Genomic DNA, 19,631 nt, shown 5'->3' on the forward strand with positions numbered 1-19,631 from the left:
AAATATTATTCACATGATAATTTCGAAATATTCTGTAAAATAATAAAATTATGTGTAAAATAATCTAAAATAGTGTAAATTATTGTGTAAATTAGGAAGAAAAAATGGGAGAGGTAATGTATTATATAAAGGTTGATATTCATGAGGTGAAGGATGTGTTGTATAAGGAAGAAGTTACAGAGCGTGAGTTAATTCCAAATGTGTTTGTTGAAGCTGTTTTTAAGGATTATAGTAACTGCACTCAGACGAAAGAACATTCTTCCAACGCCTTCTTTAATGCTTCATTTAACTTTACACCTAAACTTAGCGCGTCAGAATTTGAACGCGGTAGAATTATCGTAGCTCTTTACCATAAAGAAGGAATTGCCAGTTACAAGAAACTCATCGGACATCATGCCTTTAGTCTGCCACTTATATATTCGAAACAACAACATTGTATACATAGATCCTGGGTTAAAGTTTTCAATCCCAATTTCCCAACTCATAACGCGGTATAAATAGTAGTTATGTAGTTAAGCAGGTAGTTAGGTAATGGACTGATTGGAGAAAAATTTTCTCCCTCTATACCACTCCCACACCGTCAATAGTTAAATAAGTTATAGGGAAGTATGTTGGTATCGATATCAGTATCAGCCCCTGGAGATAAGCCTGCGGTGTTTAAGGATGATGACTTATCAGGTCAAGGTTTAGGTACTGACTTAGCTCAAACTGGCATAAGATTTAACAAAGTTCCAGAGATGAATTTAAAGAATTTTATGTTATATTTAAACGTCGTTTGTGGCAGAGATTTCATGAATAAAGATCAGTTTTACTCTGAAATAAAACCCTCAGTTAAGCTGTCACACTTTGGAATCACCGAAGAAACTCCGCCAATGAATGATAATACTAATCCCGAATGGCAAACCACACTTTACATACCCTGTCTCACTCCTTCATTCGTATCTCTACAGAGTTTACCATAGCTACAGGGTTACGTAGTTAGACACGGTAGAACAGTTGTACGTGTGTAATAATGTGTTAGGACGAGACTGTGACGGTAGAATTTTATAACGGAAGTGAGTTGTTACAATTTGAATCTATTGATTTGGTGCACTTGGTCAATAATGGATACCCGCCCAAATGGATCAACATCTACTCCAAAGGCATAGGATCTCAAAGTATTCTCTACACATTTTTACACAGTTACACATTTTACACATTTCTGCACACTAAATTCTATACTGTAAATAATATGTAGATGCAAATTTGCTGGGTGGGATATTGAAGTTTTTTTCGGATTCTACAAGCTCGCTGACGGATTATTTCGGCCGCATACTAATCAGTGCTTCGGCGGAACAGGTGCAAACGTTATATGTCAAGGGCATTAAGCCGTGCAGATCAATTTCTCTACCACCGATCCAGGAACGTAAAATCGCAGTTGATATTTACGAAATCGTGTCATTGGATCATAGGTACAGGTTTATTGAAGTGGTAATTTCACAAGGCATCTTCTCCACTAAAAGCCGCGTATTCCAACTAAAAACTAACGGATCCTATGAAATCAATGATTCCACCGGCAGATTAAACGTTTTTGAACCTTCTTTCTCCTGTATCCCAGTTACGTAGTCACGTGGTTACTTAGTTATTTGGTCAATTATTTACCGTATAATAGTATAAACAGTATAAATCTTGTATTAGCGAATGATGATGGAGATTTGTGTGATTTTTTTATATATGTGAATTCATTGTCTGATGGTACTTGTGAGCGTGTGGCATGGGCCAGAGTACCGTATGAAAAGGTTAAAAATTCAGAAACTAAACCCATGTGGATCCTCCTCGCGTCATTCTCCAATGATCAAGTTGATTTATTTAACATTTTATTATCATTTGAAGTTTCGTCTAATGTCGCCAGTTTCGAGAGGAAGGAAAGGATCAAGTATAACCTGGCCAGATACACTTTCAGATGCATGATCTATGAAGCTTTTCAATTACCCTGCCTCGAAACTAATTCTTATCCCACCTCATACATCGAAGTTCGTTACACAGTTACATAGTTAAGAAGCTAAGTATTACCTTAGTTACACTGGAAATACTAACGATATTATAGATAGAACTGTCTGGAGTGAATATAAAGACTGGATTAGCCCGTGGAAGTACAAATCCGTACTATTTCTGTTCCAAGGAGGAGGAGGTGTATTTACCTACAAACCTATTACTAGCGCCAAATATTAACATCAGTGTATTTTATGAACAAAGTTCTGTATTTTCTAGGCCTAGACTAGTTTGTACTGGCCAGTACAGTTTAATGAATGTGCCACGGGAATGGACTTGGGCACCGCAATGGCTCAAACTAAGATCACTCCTGAATCCTAACCATAAGCCTAGAGTCTTGGTAGCGTTTGAATTAATACCTTCAACTGAACTCATGAAATCACCGGAGAGTTTTCCATTTTTTGAAGACATTGTCCCGTCTACAAGGTCGTGCATACTGACACTGGTTTTACTTGGGATTAGGACTTTTAGCCTACTAGAAAATCCCAGAATACTAATCAGATTCAAAGGATACGATTCCTTCATTGATCCCGAGTATCATAAAAATAGAGTTAACTCTGGTAAAAGTGATAGAGTGAACTCACACAACTCTGTGGAAGAATTTGATGTAGTGAATATAACAGGAAAAGCCATGGGCTCATATGGAAATTGGAATTTCTTAACGACCCATGTGATAAATCTTGAATTACCAAAGCGTATGCATCACCATTCGTGTTTAGATCTGCAAGTTGTTTGTGATAATACTACAGGACCGCTGGGTTCCACAGTATTAACACTGAATCAATATTTCCCGTGGCTAAATCCTACAGAGAGGAAACTTAGTACTGAAATGTTCCGAATGGAATTAATCGACTGTTTCCACAGCTCAGCACCCACTAACACTATTAACATCAACAAAACACTTGAGGATGTTAATAATATTAATGTGGAATTTGTAGATGAAATTGACGTCGTATCAAAACATCAGTCCAGGTTTCATGCTATCGACAGTAATACTCAAGTTGGTACTAAATCTAATAGTATAGTTGTTGCTGCTGACTCTTTAGGAGATAAAACTGAGGATACTGATTTAGGAGATGACAGTACGAGAGAAAACACAGTAATAACAATAGACGATAAGATGGAGGATGAACTGGATTTCGAGATATTAATTGATGAGAGTATGAACAGTTTAATGCGTGAGGAGATATCATATGAACTCGAGGCTGAAATGACCGAAGAGGCGTTTAAGTATAAAAAAGCACCAATTCTCAGATTTAACGCTAATGGAATACCTGAAGTCATTGGCATTCTCAAATTCATTATACAAATTCAAGAATCATCCAACAACCAACAACAGCAACTCAAACGTAAACACACTTAGTTTCCCTTAGTTAGGCAGTTTACTCAGTTAGTCACTACTTAGTTACAGTACACCCCTAACATACTAAAAAAATACTATAAATATTTTTAGAGATAGAGAAGATGCAGAGAGAGGCGGATGAGACGATAAGGCGATTTCGTAGTATGTGGGATGATGCTAAGGATTTAGTGGTTCGTGCATATATTCTGGAGGCTAAAGGTTTATACACTAATGGTCTAATCAATGATTCCTTGTCCATTAAAAACATCACCGGTGAAGATTTAACATACATTTGGATACGCAATATCGATGATCAACATACGGTTAATAGTGGGACCACGGGTACTACTATGAGAAGCAAGTTGTATCCGTACAGTATAAAAGATTTAAATAATGGTAAAAAAGGGTTAAAACCGATTTTTAACCAATGTTATAATTTAAGTTGTAGTTTACCAGAGAATTCGATCTTGAGAATTTCGGTAATGAGCAGGTCAGCCCTGAGTGAAGCCATCATTGGCACTACTTACATTGACTGTGAGGACCGTTTTTTTAACACCCGACTGAGAGAATTAATGTTAGGTGAATTGGCGCCTGTGGAGTCTCGAGTACTCAGAGCTGAAGAACAACAGATGGGAGAAACCATATCCCGTGGAGTATTACGTATGTGGTTGGAAGTATTAAGAGCTGAAGATGCTAGGGCTAAACCTATACAGAATTTAGGCTCACTAGATCCTGCGAATTATGAATTAAGAGTTGTAATCTGGCGTGCCAAGTGTTTCTCAGATGAAATTTCTGAGATTTCACTCTATGTCTGTGGTTACTACCAGAATGAACTTGGTGAGTTCACTCAGAAAACTGATACTCACTATCACAGTAAGGATAAAATTGGTATTTTTAACTGGCGTTTTAAGTACCTCGTGACGATACCAACGGAGTATACAAATTTAAAATTACAACTGTACAGTTACACACTGTTGAAAGATGAAGTGATTGGTGAGGCTAATATTGATTTGGGCTATGAATTTCACAGAGTCTGGAAGAAAAACAGACTCCACTCAATACCTAAATTCACTGCGAATCTCTACAGCTTGGCAGACAGTAGTAAAATCGTCGGCAGCGTAGATGTGGAAATTAGTCTTTTAAACGAAAGTGATAGTAAAAGATACCCAGTTGGTGCTGGTAGAGAAGAACCAAACAGAGATCCATTCTTACCCAAGGTTAGTCAGAATCGTAACTTTGTTGACTTTGCCGGGTTTGGTGATACTTTTGTCAACTTTGGCACTAAAATCATTTCTGGTATTAAAACCACCGGTGCCATCATCGTCGTACTTTCCATCTTCGCTCTAGCCATTGTTATTCTCATTATCATCAAATAATTTTTTCATCATTTCATATATATATTTTATATTTATTTTAACATAATTTAATATATAATTTATATATTAAACATTTTTTTATACTTTTCTATATACATATTGTATAATACTGTGTAATACATATTGTATGGTATAAAATTAGTTAATATGTGTAATAGTTTGATCCCATTGGTAATTTTGAAATGTACAGGTGGTGAAACTGGTTTTTGAGACGATTATGACTTGGGTTTGGCTTTGAAAGATGATTGAGACTGGGTGTGGTTCATGTGACTTTCTGGCCCAAACGATGTTATCTCCAAACCTTAAAAAATTAAGATTAGATTCTTTAGCGTATACTGCTGAGACGGTATTATTAAATTTTACGTATTGGAACTGCTCGCCGCAGTTATCAGTGCCTTTCCCAGTAGTCAAGTAGCTCTTCATATCCAGTGGCGTGGTGGTTCCATTTTTAAAGGTTAGATTAAACTTATTTTTAACCACGTCAAACGTTAGTGAGCTTGGATAGCCTTGAAAAGGGTCTACCCAGTAACTCCAGAGGAATTTCTCGTCATATTTAACGGCGCTGCACAGAAAGTTGAAAATGATCTTGAAAACTGTGCCTAATAGGTTAAAATCACATTGTAAGTATGTGTTTTCACAAAATACTCCGTCTATGAACTTTAATAGCTCAACTTGGTGATTCATGTGTGTTATGTTCAGCCACTCCTCCTTTTTATCACTTCTCACATATAACTCCGGCTTATTATTCACCAACTCCACCTTATGCTGTGGGTTTTTCTTCACTTTACACACTTTCATCCGTTATTTACTTTATTTTTACTGATACATAGGTGGATTGGGCTATCAACACCGTTAATACACCAAGTCATCCGGAACTAACACTAACTCATTTTAATACTATTGTACAACCTATTTAACCTTTTTAAGTGGTTAACACGCTACTGCACAAGTGGTATACTATATATTATATATACTTAAAATACTAGTATACCACTACTATATACACATATGTATAAGGTATACTATAGTAAAAGATTAATAGGGTGGTACAAGTTCTTTATCTTGATGTGATAAATCAGCGCTTCCAGAACTGCTAAAACTATGTACTACTTTATCCAATAAACTCGTCAAACTATTACTCAACCTCTCACCAAAAGATAACTCACTAGACCCACTCTCCCAAATTTTTTCCACGCTATGTTCACCTGTAACTTTATCCTTTGTGTGCTCTTTATCCAAATTAGTATCCATAGTTTGGGAAATGGCATTGGATTCACCACTAGAAAACGTATTATCCTCACCCCGTAACGAGGGTTTCGAATACTTTTGATAGGACTTTTTACATAATTTAAAACATTCGTCGATGATGACGACGGGGAATGACCAGATTAGAACCCACTTCCAGTCATAAAAGTCCAGCGGTACCACATTAAACAATGAAGAAAATAGTGGAACATACAATATTATACAGTGAATGAGTACGCTGAAGAAGATGGCGCAGATGAGGTATGGATTAGTCCAGGGTGCCATTTTTAGTAGCGAGGAATCCTCCGACAGCGCATTCAGCGCGTTAAACATTTCTAAAACTACCAAAGTTGTGAGTGACAGTGTGGAGGCTTTAACTTTCCCTAGTGTAAAGTATTCACAGCTGTTACTCATGTCATAGAGCAGACTGGCGTTAAACTCTTCCCAGTTCATACAATTGCTCCAATTCATTAACTTTTTTAAACTTATGAGTGTGTTCCCCTCGTTAGGTGAGACCCCCAGCACGTAGTACTGGATAAAAATACCACAAGTCGCCAGTCCTACGTATAATCCAATCACCAAATAACGTAACAATGTTATTCTGTCAATAAGTTTATCATTCCGATGTCTGGGTTCCCGTTTCATGACCAGTGGATCTGGCGGGTTAAACCCTAACGCCGTGGCTGGTGGACCATCGGTAACTAAATTAACCCAGAGTAATTGTACTGGTAACATGCCCTCCGGTATCCCAAGCATCGCCGTCATAAATATACTCACAACTTCTCCAATATTGCTGCTGATCAGGTAACGTATGAACGCTTTCATGTTACTGTATATGCACCTGCCTTCCTCAATTGCTGCTACAATCGTCTTGAAATTATCATCAGCCAAAATCATATCCGAGGCTTCTTTGGCCACTTCTGTGCCATTTACACCCATACTTACTCCGATATCCGCCATCTTCAACGCCGGTGCATCATTTACTCCGTCACCTGTCATTGCCACTATCTCGCCCAGCTCCTTCAATATTGATACTATACTCTGCTTATGCTTCGGCTCAGTCCTGCTAAACACCAGACAACTTTTAGTTAACAGTTGCCTCTGGGCGTCGGAACTTAAAGATTCAAACTCTTTCCCAGTTAAACTACTAAATAGTGAAGTTCTGGGATATAATATTGGACTGTGTGTGGGACTGAATGTGGGACTCCGGGGGTCAGAATTTGACATCCGATGTGTGGGTTTTATGATCCCAACTTTCCTTGCGATGGCTTCGGCCGTTAATTTATTATCACCAGTGATCATGATAACTCTGATACCAGCTCTCATACACTTGCTAATACTGTCCTTTACCTCCGGTCTCGGCGGGTCCATTATACCCACCAAACCCAAAAATGTCATGTCCTTCTCTATCCTACTGAAAACATTACTTGTTTTCACACTATTATTATTGGACTGTGTGTTCTGACTATTACTATTGGAATGTGTGAGGGAGTTGTAGAGATCTAAATCTTTTTGTGAGGCTTGTCGGTAAGAGAATGCTAAGACTCTGAGAGCTTCATTTGCCAACTGTTTGACGTGGTCTAGGATTTCATTTTTTTCAGATTTTGCTAATTTGTTTACTGAGCCATCGGGTAACATATAACTTGTACACACTTCCATTATACTCTCCGGGGCTCCTTTACTATACAAATACATCTTACCCCTGGTGCTACTGTTTCTACCACTACCCCTGCTACTGCCCCCAGTACCTGTGTTACTAGTGTTACCACCTGTGTTCATATTGTGGGAGCAAATAACGGACATCATTTTCCTGGTTCTGCAGAATTCGAGAGTGGCTTCTTTAATCAAGTATTTCCGGTATAATGCGGAGATTGGAGTTGGGACTGAACCACTGCCAGTTCTACCAGTTAGCTGTGCCTTCTTAGATCTAGAAGTTTCAGTACGGTTTTTAAATACCACAGCGTCATCTTCCGGATTGGGTAGGGGTGGGTTGTGTGAGTGTGTAGTGGGTGACAGTGTGTCAGTGTCATGTGTGTTATTGGGATTGGGAGAGTCTGAGCGACTCCGATCAACTAAGTTACTTTTTGGTGAGTTCTTTTTCCATCTTTTCATCTTTTTTATGCTACTACTGTCCTCGATGGGTGATAAGAAGATTGCTTGTCCCATGGGATCCAAATGTGATGAATCACACTGTGTCAGGAATTTGCCTAAATTATTCACCATCTCAATTATCGCCACTTCCGTAGGCTCTCCCTCTAATACCAAGTCTCCTCCCACACCAGTATTGTGTTTACGACTGTGTAAATTGGTAGTGGATATGGTAACATCGGAGCATAGAGAAGCGCATTTGAGGAAAGTGTGTGTTAGGTTTTCCACTGGACCGTCAAATGACTGTGCTACACACATGCCACTATCACCAAAGCCACCCATCGTTACTCTTATCCCATCTCCTAATCATAATACAGTGTAAATGTGTAAGTAAGTTGTGTGTGTGTAAAAATGAGTAGAGTGTGTAAATGAGTAAAATGAGTAAAATGAGTAAAAATGAAAAACTGCGTAGTAATGGAAAACTGTGAAGTAATGTGCAAGCTCCGTAAAGGGGTACCATGTGGCATGTGTATGTATCTTAATTTATTTTGTTGGTTGAATAGATTTACAACGACTGTGGTCATTTTATTAGTTGTGAGAGTGCCAGTTTTATCGCTGCAGATGACTGTAGTACATCCCAGGGTCTCAATTGACGGTAATTTCCTCACTATGGCGTTTTTTTTAGCCATTTTTCTAGTACCCAGTGCCAGGCATGTGGTGATCACAGCTGGCAGACCTTCCGGAATAGCAGCCACTGCAAGGGCAATCGCAATTTTAAAATAATAAATACAACCCCTAACCACAGATCCATGCGCTGGATCATTAAAGTTCTTCACATTAATCAGCCAGACCAAGAGGCATATGATACTTATAACTTTAGAAAGGGAGTTACCAAAGTCATGTAACATCTTTTGGAGCGGAGTGGCGGTATTTTCAGTACTTGCCTCGATTACGGCAGATTGTATTGTACCAATTTCCGTATTCATACCTACAGCTACGACTACTCCTATACCAGTCCCACTACACACCGTTGTACTACCAAATAAAATATTCCTCTTAGTCTGGAGATCACAATGGGCTTCTGATTTATCCAGAGCATCAGTAGTCTTGTAGATTAGGAGAGATTCTCCGGTTAATTGTGATTGCTCTACTAAGAGGGTGGTGGAGAGTATCTTCACTAATCTCAGATCTGCCGGAATTTTATCGCCATTTTTAACCTTGACAATGTCTCCTACGACTAAATTCTCAGTGTCAAAAGTAGTCCATACACCGTTTCTTAAACAATTTGCCAGTGTGGGTTGTAACTTTTTAAGTGCATCCAACGCCTTCTCAGCATTAGCTTCCTGCCAAACTCCAACCAAAGCATTGAGTATTAAGATGAATAAGATGACAATTGGTTCTATGAATGAGGAAATGTGTTTCTTTTCATGAGGGTCAAAACAGGTAAAGAAGAAACTAACAATGGCGGCACTTAAAAGTATTTTAACGAGTAAATCATCAAACTGTTGTATGAAGAGGTGGAGGAGTGATAATTTCTTAGGCTTAAGAAATGAGTGCGATCCCAGGACTTCACGGTGTAACAGCACCTGCTCGTCGTTTAAACCATAGTCCAAATTCACCGAATAATGGTTCAAAACCTCATGTGATTCATACACATGAGGACTCGCCAATAACTTCAATCCCTCTGTCATCACATTATTAATATTATTTTATTATTTTTACAGTGTGAGATTGGTGATATTGGAAATATTATTAATTATTTTACTGATAGAGGGAAATTTTGTGAATTTCCTCCAAATTTGAGAATTCGTTGGAAATTCAGAAATTCCGTCAAAAGTTAAAATTGATTAAAAAGTTAAAAATTGGTTAAATGTGTTAAATGTGTTTTAATTTTAGGAATAAGAGGTAACATTTTCTTAAGTGTGATTTAAAAAATAAATGAAACATCAGTGAACAAAAATAAAACAAAATAAAATCGAGAAAAAAATTAAAATATATTACAGAATTAAATTTGAAAATAAATTAAAATTGAGAATAAATTAAAATTTGAACAGATTAAAAATGAGAATAAATTAAAAATTATAGTACAAAGGAATAATACACGGAAATACTCTTAACCGGAAACAGTAAACTGAAATAATAAACTAAAAATGTGTATTAGACCAAATAATAAATTCAACACATTAAAATATTTATTATAACCTACCACACATCAAATTTGTGACACCATTAGAATAATTTAATTTTCTATCGCAATTTAAATTTTAATGTAGTTTAAACATTTTTAATGTAAATTAAGTAAATTTTTTGAATGTAGTATAGAATTTAATTATTTTTTGAGAATGACGGAAACCTCAATTAAAGAATCCTTAATTGAAGAATCCTTAATTCTTGAACCTTTGATTGAGGAATCATTGATTAGAGAAGGATTAGTAGTAGTGAATGGTAGAGGTCCTGATAATAAGCTTTTATTTTATAATCCACCTCAGGTTTTTAACCGGGACCTATCACTCCTAGTGCTAAAAACTTTTATTCTTCAAGAAAAAAAGAAAATTGGTAATTCCTAACATTATTTTATTATTTATAGTATAATTTAATTTAGAGAGTGATCCGAAACTTGGTAATTTTATTGGTGTTAATATCCTCGAATCATTAGCCGCTACTGGTACCGACTCTAGTTAATACTATAATTAATGCTCGAGTTATATAGTCAATAGTACAGTTGGTTATATACTTATGGTAGTAGCTGAGGATACGGGTTCGAAACCCGGTCCCCCTTAGGGTATTATCCATGCCATTTCAAGCCAATAGCTATACAGTAGTTAGTAGTATAGTTTAGGGCCTATTTACTCAGTGTACACAGCTAATTTTTTTTATTTATGAATTTTCTGATGCTTAACAATGTTAATTCTGTTGATTTATGTGGAAATTTGGAATTTTTAAAAATTTCGATTTTTGGCCTAAAATGGCCCGGACCCAAAAGTGACATTTGGGTTTTGAAAAAAATTGATTTTTTTAGACTATTGAGAAAATTAAATTAATTAATTCCAAATCATTTCAAACATCTTTTTAGACATCAAACTACTTAAAATTAGTTATAAAAGCTAATTTTAACTATCTAAAGTTTGGGCTTTTTGTGCACCCTGAACTACACTTGACAGGGTATTAGTCAATGTTATTTAACTACTAAAGTAGAAATTACTAATTATTACTTTAAAAATAGATAATTCTGGTTAGAATTATTAGTAAATCATTTGAAAATTTTTTATAAAATAAAATTTCTGAGCTAAAAAATGTTACAACCTCCCCTTAAATTTACAAAATGAATATAAAATTCCTTAATTATAACTCTAGAATACTTTAAAAACTGTTATCTAAACATTTACATTACTAAATATTTACTGTACTACTTACTTTTTACTATAACCATGTGCTTGACATGACCCCGATAGTCCCTCCAGGGTACCCATTTATACCCCTAAAAATACACTTAACACCCTTAACTAACTAAATTCTACACCTAATATGCTACACTATATATATTATGTATATAGAAATGTATAGGAATAAGAGGAATAAGATATTTGAGGGAGTTGGGTCCCTTGGTCGGTATGGTAACATTTAATGATTTAGACCGTAATTCAGCCGAAATGATCCTTAAAAACTTAACTTTAAACTCTATGCCCAGGAGTAAATACAGAGTAACATGTTGTGACGCTAATTTTTTATCTAATATCCTCACTCCGCCACCGGACATCACTAAACATTTCCTCATGTCAAATAATATTTACAAGGCTCCCGTAGGCTCTTATAATAATAATACTAACATTAATAACATATTAAAACAGTATAATCATACCATGGATCAACATATTAATTTACTACTCCTCAATCCTAGTGACGGTGACACTACTGACCCTGTGAACTCTACAGATCAGAGCATATTCAGAAATGTAGTGGATATAATTGATTTGGATCCATATTCGAGTGTAACTTCATATGTAGATTCCGCTGTAAGATGTGTAAGAAGTGGTGGAATGTTGTTGATAACCAGCACTGACATGCCTACACTGTGCGGTAATAATCCCCTGGTATCATTTTATAAATACGGCGGGACCAGTTTCAAGTCACCCTTCTGCCACGAATTGTCACTCAGAGTATTATTATACTCTGTGATGTTAACAGCAAGTAAATATAAACGTGTTATTGAACCTCTCGTTTCCTGTAGTATAGATTTTTATGTCAGGGTTTTTGTCAAGGTTGTGTACTCTCCAGAACAGTGTAAAAGAGTAGGACAGAACTCAGGACTCATACTATTATGTGTCAGATGTCATTCATACCATATTCTTCCTCTGTGTCAGGATTACACAGGTAGTATTAGTGAGAGCGGTAAGGGTGTTGAAGGAGGTAATACAGTTAGTCACAAGAAGAGAAAGGTGGAGGGAATTGATTGGAGTAGGAAGTGTGAGGAGTGTGGATCAAGAATTAAAATTGGTGGTCCAATTTATACCGGACCACTACATAATCATGAGTTCGTACAAGCAACTCTTCAGACTCTGGATACTGATCACTCTAGTTCTAATACTACTCAGAATACCATAGGAAATGATACTCAGAATACTATGGAAAATACTGTAGATGGTACTGCGGAGAGTGTGGATATTGGAATAACAATGTGGAAGAGGATAAGGGGCTTGTTAACAACAATAAATGAGGTGATTAATAATTAAGTAATTGTTGTTTAGGAAGTGGATGTACCGCTTTATTATTCCATTTCGGATTTATGTCAAATCTGGTCACTCACCACCATCAGCCCAATTCTTTTCAAGTTCCTAATTACCCATTAGTTACATACTATAATATAGTTAGTAGAGTTAATAGTATGTTAGGGGGGTATTGAGGGGATTGGGATATAAGGCTTCGAATTTCCATAGGGATCCGAATTCGATAAAAACCAACGCACCAAACCAAGTTGTCATGGACATCATCAGAACACACGCCAAAAATACCAGTAAAACCTCCAATCACTCCTTCTTCTCCAAACCCATACAGTACACACATACTATTACCATTATTTACATATTACTAGAGTATTTATATATTACTAGAGTATTTACATATTACTGGAATATTGTTAATCGTGTGTTTTTAGAACGGTTGGGATAGATTTGGATATGAAGGTGGCTAAGGTGAAGGATGTGCCGAGATGGTTCCCTAACCCAACCAGTCATTGGGGACCCAAAAAAATGCATAAAACTACTTCAACCTCCCTAATCTAATCACATAAACATATATTTTACACATTTCTATATACATAATATATATAGTGTAGCATATTAGGTGTAGAATTTAGTTAGTTAAGGGTGTTAAGTGTATTTTTAGGGGTATAAATGGGTACCCTGGAGGGACTATCGGGGTCATGTCAAGCACATGGTTATAGTAAAAAGTAAGTAGTACAGTAAATATTTAGTAATGTAAATGTTTAGATAACAGTTTTTAAAGTATTCTAGAGTTATAATTAAGGAATTTTATATTCATTTTGTAAATTTAAGGGGAGGTTGTAACATTTTTTAGCTCAGAAATTTATTTTATAAAAAATTTTCAAATGATTTACTAATAATTTTAACATAAACCAACAGATTTAACGTCTCTTAGCATCAGAAAATTATTATAAAGTGGAAATTAACTATGTAAGAGTAAATAGGCCCTAAAGTAAGCCCTTAACTACTATATAGCCATTGGCTTGACTTGGCCCGGACATCATATATTTGGGTGACTCAAATAATATTTAAAATTCGCACTGACTGAAAATATTCAATTTATAACATTAGCCATCAGAGTTTTAAGTTGAGGAATGTGTAGATTCGAGTTCGTGTCTGAGATTACACATAGCTTTGGAATAGTTATTGGAATACTTTAGTATTTGAAATTTTTACCGCAATATTTTAATATCTTCATCGGATCCTAGTACTTTCTTCTCCATAATTTCTAAAATCGTATAGTATATTTTATCCTCGACATTGAAATTTTCTTTTTGAGTGATTAAATTATTGAAAAACTCAAACTCTTTCCCATTTTTAAGGTTAAAGTCTCTTGAAAAGCCCAAAATGCGTTCACTTAAATAGTTAATTGTTATATCGTCAATATGAGCCTTAATTTTAAGTAACAACTTCTCAATTTCCGCTCTATAAAGCTGTGGTTCGGATTTTAAAAGGCATTCAGCATAATTCTTTATTATTAAATCCTTCTCCTCCTGGTCAATTAGATGCTCGGGAGTATTTTTAAGCTCGTCTACATATCTTTTCTTATCCTCGGCGTTTAAAAGGTTTTTGGCTATGTTATACAATACACAAACTACGCTACATTCAATATATTCTTCGGAACCTTTTAGTATTAACTCTGAAACAAATAAACCTCGAATATCACACAAAGGATCATCAAAATTAGGCGGGAAATGGGAGGGGTTTTTTATTAATCCTTTATCGTAAAACTTCTTAAACACTAGGTGATACACAGAGTCTAGTTTAGCTCTTAATTCTTGTTCCTCGGGACTGTAGTCAATGGGAGTAACAGAAGTGTTTATCACCGAGTGAGTATCAATTTGTGGCTTTTTATAAGTTGGAATTTTAGACGTAATACGATTGTGCATAGATTGACCATCGGTATTAGTTTCTTGCTCCAAGTCAACTGAGTACATTTCATTCAGCCTATTTTTGACATGTTCGTGAAGGTCAGCATGTTTAAAGTCGCTGAAATGTTTTCTAAACGTATCACTCTCATAAGTTCGAAGATTCTTCTCCATGTTTATCAAGGCCAATTGATTTATTTTTTTCTGTATCTCCAAATGTTCTTGTTTAGTTATTAATCTATCGAAAAACTCAAACTCATTACAATCCTTAAGACCATCATTATCTTCTGAAAAAGCCACCAATTTTTCGTTTAAGTAGTGAACGATAAAATGATAAATATATTTTTTTAAGACGGCAGATGATTTCTCAATTTGGGTTGAGTCCATTCGATTATTGATGAGCTTGATTAACAAATCCTTTTCGTCCTGGGAAATTAGATGCTCAGGAGCCTTTTTAATCTCATGTGTTAATAACAGTTTGTCTTCAAAACTCAAAGCTCTTCTTTTTCCGGTATCTATGATAAGTTCGACTCTTTTTCTAATAATGCAATCATATAAATATAATAAATTGCCGCTAATTGAGGTATTTTGAACGCCGTAGATGGGATCATTAACAGGGTGAAAACTAGAACCATCAGGTAGAAACGGTTTATCATAATGCTTCTTAAGCAGCTGTAGATAAAGAGAGTTAAGATGACCTCTTAATTCCTTTTCTTCGGTAGTGAAGTTGGTATTAATAACGGGAGCGATAGTTACTTTCTGTTGATCAGTTTGTGACCTGTCACAATTGTAATCGGAATCATTGGAGATACAAATAGAATCATCAGACTCTACACTTTCGTAGTCTGATTCAGAAGATTCAACGTTCTTGGTATCTGAGTAAAAGGTGTCAATTGAATCCTGTGGACAGAGATCCGAGTTAACGTTGACATCAAGAATAGTAGCCATTCTTAAAAATATTGAGAAATTTGTAATTGATAAAATCCTGAATAAATTAAATTAAATCATTAGGTTTATCAAGATCTAGTAGGGATTATGGGATAAATAGATCTGAGTGTTAAGGTCTGAGTGCTAGGATCTGAGTTACTATTGTAATATTTTGAAAGTTAAAAATAACAATACAGGATTAATATATAACTATAATGATACTTGGTTTGGCCATGATAGCTGTGACGTGGGGGACTGCTGCAGTTACTATTAAGTCAAGTAAATATACCAATATATTTTGTAGTCAAATAACAGGATCCGGCTCATTTCAACCATAGTAATAAGTGGATAGTATACTAAATATTTAGTATTATAGATTATTGTTGACATTTATTGCAATGACTGTGGAGCTAATTTGGGTACTATTCACCTTTATTGAGCAACTCCTTTCACTTAGTTTATATACTTTCCTAGTTATTTTTAACTCCATGAACTCCTCCCTTTCTATTATTTACACTTACTTATTGATAAGTCACCTAATTTATCTATACACACCCATACTAATAATACATTTATGTACCAGTGGTAATATTTACTAGGCTGGAAGTATGAAGAGGCTACTGAGGAATCCCAAAAGTACAAGAAGGGCAAATTTATTTTAGAAAAGGTTCCCTTTACTCTATTCATATTTCAAGACATCTAATGAATTTTTAGGCACTGTTGAAAAACAATAATCCGAATTATTCCAGTAGTGTTTAAGACGATAATGATGTTACTGATGATTAACCTAAGACTACTCCAATTCTAGCCATTAACCATTACTATTTGGTTCAACACACCCAACTGATTTCGCACATTTTAATCATCATGAAATATTATGACTATCTATTTACATAACTGCTTATCTTAAATCTATGTAATAGGTAGTAAGAACATTCAATGTAACACATTAGGGGCGAGTGTTTGAACACCCGTTTAGACTACTTGTATATACAAAGTATAGATATATTAGGTTTCATTGTAAAGTATAAAGTATAGGTACATCAGTAAATTAATAAATTGTAAATTAGTGTTAAGGGCCAGTGTAAGACCGTCAAAACAGTACATAAGTTTGATGAAACTTTTAAAATTTAGAAAACCCCCTCATCAGAACTTTTGGGGCACTATGATACAGAATGAGTTTAATTGAGAATTTGAAAATCATTTAAACAGCTTATAAATCGAAGTGATACATGACTGTAATTAATGTTATTGTTTCTTCATTTCAATCTTTTTATATTTGAGTTAACAACTGTTACTTGTCTGGGTCTTGGGTGCTATCTAAATGGAGCTGTTAAATACGTATAATTCATTTTCTAACATGTCATATAAAAGAAAAACCGAAAGGTGTTCTCCACATTCCTTAAATTCATGAACCTCACCCTTGTAACTAACACTAAGAACGTCGACAAGAGGAATAATACAGAATGAACCTGTAAAATCAAACGTCAAATCCATTGTCGATAGTTTTGAGTTCCTTTTAATGATTTTCAAATCTCTAGTGTTTAACATCAATTTTGAAACATCAAAAAAATTTTCACTACGTGCTGGCTTGTGAAGGAATTTAACTGTATTGTCATTAAAAACATTCACTAACCACTTTTCTTCTTCATAAGAATATAGATAGACTGCTTTAATAGACTCTTCATTTAACTGCCTTTCCCAGATAACATTACCGTTATCCAATATTTTATTGAATGATGTATCTTTAGGAGCTCTATAATATCTGGAATTTGGGTATAAATCAATAATACAATCATCATATTTTCGTCTACCAATATCCAGTTCCATAAATTCAACCCCTGTATTATTTGAAATTAGTTCTTCCATGAGTTTACGATTCATCAATTTTATCAATGCCTGACAGGGTTGTCCAGGTACCAATAATTCTTCAAGTTTGGCCATAAATGTAGCAATTAAATCAAAAAATTCTTTTTCCGTTCTCTTATAATAATCCTGTTCAGTTTGATTACAATTTGATTTATTATAGTAATGCGAAAGACATGATTGAAGATTACAAAGCCCATCCACAATAGAAAGTTCTTGATAATGTCCCTCACTTTCTAAGTTTTCTACAGTAGAGTCGTCAACTTTTAAGTTTTCTACAGTAGATTTATCACATTTGAAAACCAATTCAATTGGATCCGGGTTTCCAGAGGGTTTATATGAATGAGCTTCAATATTTCCTGTTAATAGATCAATTGAAAGAGATACAAGTAATTTTTCGTCATCTTTAAAAATAATCTCCCCTTTGTAAATTACTTTATCTGCCAGAAACGGAAACCATATTTTAAGATAACGCCCTTCAAACTCCTTAATAAGTTCGTTGTACTTTGCCATTTTACCGTTAACCTTAATCACTTTTAAATGATTAAAACTAAAGCATTCCTCTTCAACTAATCTAAATCTGGGTTCCAGATTTGAACTTTTCAGATGTATAAGTGAACTGTTTCTTCTTAAAATTGTAATGAAAAATTCTTCAGCATTTTTATATTTTAGGACATGTGTTGCGTAATTTTTAGGGTCACATTCATTCCAAATACATTCAAGATTATCAAATACATGCATAATTCCGAAGCCTGTTTTCGCCTCTATAGAGTTGTAATGGTAGTCAGACATAACATTGATTTTGTCAGATGGTTCACGTTGACTAAAATCGACGTTAATTAGTTTAACATTTCCTGAATCTCTACTGCTTTCATTAGCTTCACTTATTACACTACGCTCACTGGTTCCACCGCCTAGGGCTGATATTAAACGGTCAAGAACACTCGCAGGAATTTTAGAAGTTACATTAGAATCGTCTTTAAGTTTTTCAAGTTTTCTCCTTGTGGCTTCATTCACAAGCCTCTTATTGCAACTTCTTATCTTTGGATTTTTCGAGTTACGAAACTTCTGTAAGTCAGTTTCGTCAACGTGGATGATTTCCATTTTTGAATTATGGTTTTCATTCGGTAAAATGTGTTTTGCTGTTATTTTCTAGTTGTTTCTAGTTGTTTCTTGTCGAATGTAGTAAATTTTGTTAAATATCTGTTGGGTGAGACCCTGTAATATGTGTAGTTCGTCCCCATCACAGCGAGTAGGTCAACTGCACTTAGGGGCATTACACGCATTACCTCTCATAAAAATGAAAATTTGACCATGCATTTACATATACAAGTAGTATTAGATGTATATAATGAGTATTGAAAGGATTAAATTTGATTGATTAGCCGTTGGTGGTTGAGCAACTACTTTGGTCAATCCATACTATATAGTAAATTTAAAGTATATATAAATTAGATTCCATAAAGTATAAAGTGTAGTTAAATTAGTAAGTTATTGTTATGCTAGAGCTGTTACTCATTGATTAACTTCATCATTGGTATCAGTCTCAACATTGTGTAAATATCAGTCAGTTATTGAGGTTATACATATCCTTAGAATAATAGTCCCTGGAATAATTTTACATGTTTATAATAGTTTATTGGAATATTTTTATCTTCATTGGATCATAGTACCTCTTTTCCCATGATTCCTAAAATCCCATAATATATTTTATTCTAACCGATTTCCTGATAATTTCTCATTTACAGGTAGATAACAGTAGATAATAGTGTGTAGAGTGAAGTTATCGAATATTATTATAGTTATAGTACTAGTAAAGTAGGTCCCTTAACCGTGTGTAATCGAGCATTTCATAGTAAATAACAAACTTTTTTTCTTAAATTTAAGTAATTTATGTCTAAAATGATAATAAAAATGATTTAAAATTATTGAATTTAATTTTCACAATAGTTGAAATTTTTTTATTTTTTCGGAACCTAAATGTCACTTTTGGGTTCTGACCAAAATTTTACAAATTTTCTAAATTTTCAAAGAATTTATTTTTCAGAATTTTACACACTTTTCAACAGATTTAACATTTTTAAATATATAAAAATTATAATTTAAAAATAATAAATATATACATAGA

The 19,631-nt window shown here is 34.7% G+C and overlaps 6 protein-coding genes across 6 annotated transcripts; 2 read left to right on the plus strand and 4 right to left on the minus strand.

The window, feature by feature from the left end:
- Positions 1 to 104: 104 nt before the first annotated feature.
- MYOF (C2 domain protein) lies at positions 105 to 4,749 on the plus strand (the record flags this gene model as incomplete). Its single annotated transcript, XM_759995.2, has 7 exons — positions 105 to 491; positions 603 to 938; positions 1,022 to 1,157; positions 1,238 to 1,588; positions 1,678 to 2,012; positions 2,087 to 3,380; positions 3,485 to 4,749. The coding sequence occupies 7 exons, from the start codon at positions 105 to 107 to the stop codon at positions 4,747 to 4,749; spliced, it is 4,104 nt and encodes a 1,367-aa protein (XP_765088.2).
- Positions 4,750 to 4,887: 138 nt separating this feature from the next.
- Positions 4,888 to 5,547, minus strand: TpMuguga_02g02380 (uncharacterized protein; the record flags this gene model as incomplete). Its single annotated transcript, XM_061305565.1, has 1 exon — positions 4,888 to 5,547. One exon carries the CDS (start codon positions 5,545 to 5,547, stop codon positions 4,888 to 4,890), a length of 660 nt encoding a protein of 219 aa, XP_061161368.1.
- Positions 5,548 to 5,769: 222 nt separating this feature from the next.
- ATP6 (HAD ATPase P-type family IC family protein) lies at positions 5,770 to 10,160 on the minus strand. The gene is made up of 2 exons (XM_759997.2): positions 8,600 to 10,160; positions 5,770 to 8,444 (listed from the first exon to the last, which is right to left on the minus strand). The coding sequence occupies exons 1-2, from the start codon at positions 9,771 to 9,773 to the stop codon at positions 5,785 to 5,787; spliced, it is 3,834 nt and encodes a 1,277-aa protein (XP_765090.1). The 5' UTR covers positions 9,774 to 10,160; the 3' UTR covers positions 5,770 to 5,784.
- Positions 10,161 to 10,325: 165 nt separating this feature from the next.
- TpMuguga_02g00525 (N2-dimethylguanosine tRNA methyltransferase family protein) lies at positions 10,326 to 13,372 on the plus strand. Its single transcript, XM_759998.2, has 6 exons — positions 10,326 to 10,638; positions 10,685 to 10,747; positions 11,647 to 12,797; positions 12,828 to 12,910; positions 12,972 to 13,133; positions 13,235 to 13,372. Exons 1-6 carry the CDS (start codon positions 10,425 to 10,427, stop codon positions 13,359 to 13,361), a joined length of 1,800 nt encoding a protein of 599 aa, XP_765091.1. The 5' UTR covers positions 10,326 to 10,424; the 3' UTR covers positions 13,362 to 13,372.
- A 577-nt stretch (positions 13,373 to 13,949) lies between these two features.
- TpMuguga_02g00526 (uncharacterized protein) lies at positions 13,950 to 15,855 on the minus strand. The gene has a single exon (XM_759999.2). The coding sequence runs from the start codon at positions 15,656 to 15,658 to the stop codon at positions 14,015 to 14,017; it is 1,644 nt and encodes a 547-aa protein (XP_765092.1). The 5' UTR covers positions 15,659 to 15,855; the 3' UTR covers positions 13,950 to 14,014.
- Positions 15,856 to 16,957: 1,102 nt separating this feature from the next.
- On the minus strand, positions 16,958 to 18,607 carry TpMuguga_02g00527 (uncharacterized protein; the record flags this gene model as incomplete). Its single annotated transcript, XM_760000.1, has 1 exon — positions 16,958 to 18,607. The coding sequence occupies one exon, from the start codon at positions 18,605 to 18,607 to the stop codon at positions 16,958 to 16,960; it is 1,650 nt and encodes a 549-aa protein (XP_765093.1).
- Between the last annotated feature and the right edge of the window lie 1,024 nt (positions 18,608 to 19,631).

Source organism: Theileria parva, chromosome 2 (genome assembly GCF_000165365.1).
Source record: "Theileria parva strain Muguga chromosome 2, complete sequence, whole genome shotgun sequence".
In the NCBI taxonomy this organism is placed as follows: domain Eukaryota; phylum Apicomplexa; class Aconoidasida; order Piroplasmida; family Theileriidae; genus Theileria; species Theileria parva.

Excerpts from the sequence above, each read along its gene's own strand:
- TpMuguga_02g00526 (XM_759999.2), bottom strand. The coding sequence starts at position 15,658 with ATGGCTACTATTCTTGATGTCAACGTTAACTCGGATCTCTGTCCACAG.
- ATP6 (XM_759997.2), bottom strand. The coding sequence starts at position 9,773 with ATGACAGAGGGATTGAAGTTATTGGCGAGTCCTCATGTGTATGAATCA. Across the intron at positions 8,445-8,599 it reads ATACATACACATGCCACATG|GAGATGGGATAAGAGTAACG; the intron begins GTACCCCTTTAC and ends TATTATGATTAG.
- TpMuguga_02g00525 (XM_759998.2), top strand. The coding sequence starts at position 10,425 with ATGACGGAAACCTCAATTAAAGAATCCTTAATTGAAGAATCCTTAATT. Across the intron at positions 10,639-10,684 it reads TCAAGAAAAAAAGAAAATTG|AGAGTGATCCGAAACTTGGT; the intron begins GTAATTCCTAAC and ends AATTTAATTTAG. Across the intron at positions 13,134-13,234 it reads TTCTTCTCCAAACCCATACA|AACGGTTGGGATAGATTTGG; the intron begins GTACACACATAC and ends GTGTGTTTTTAG.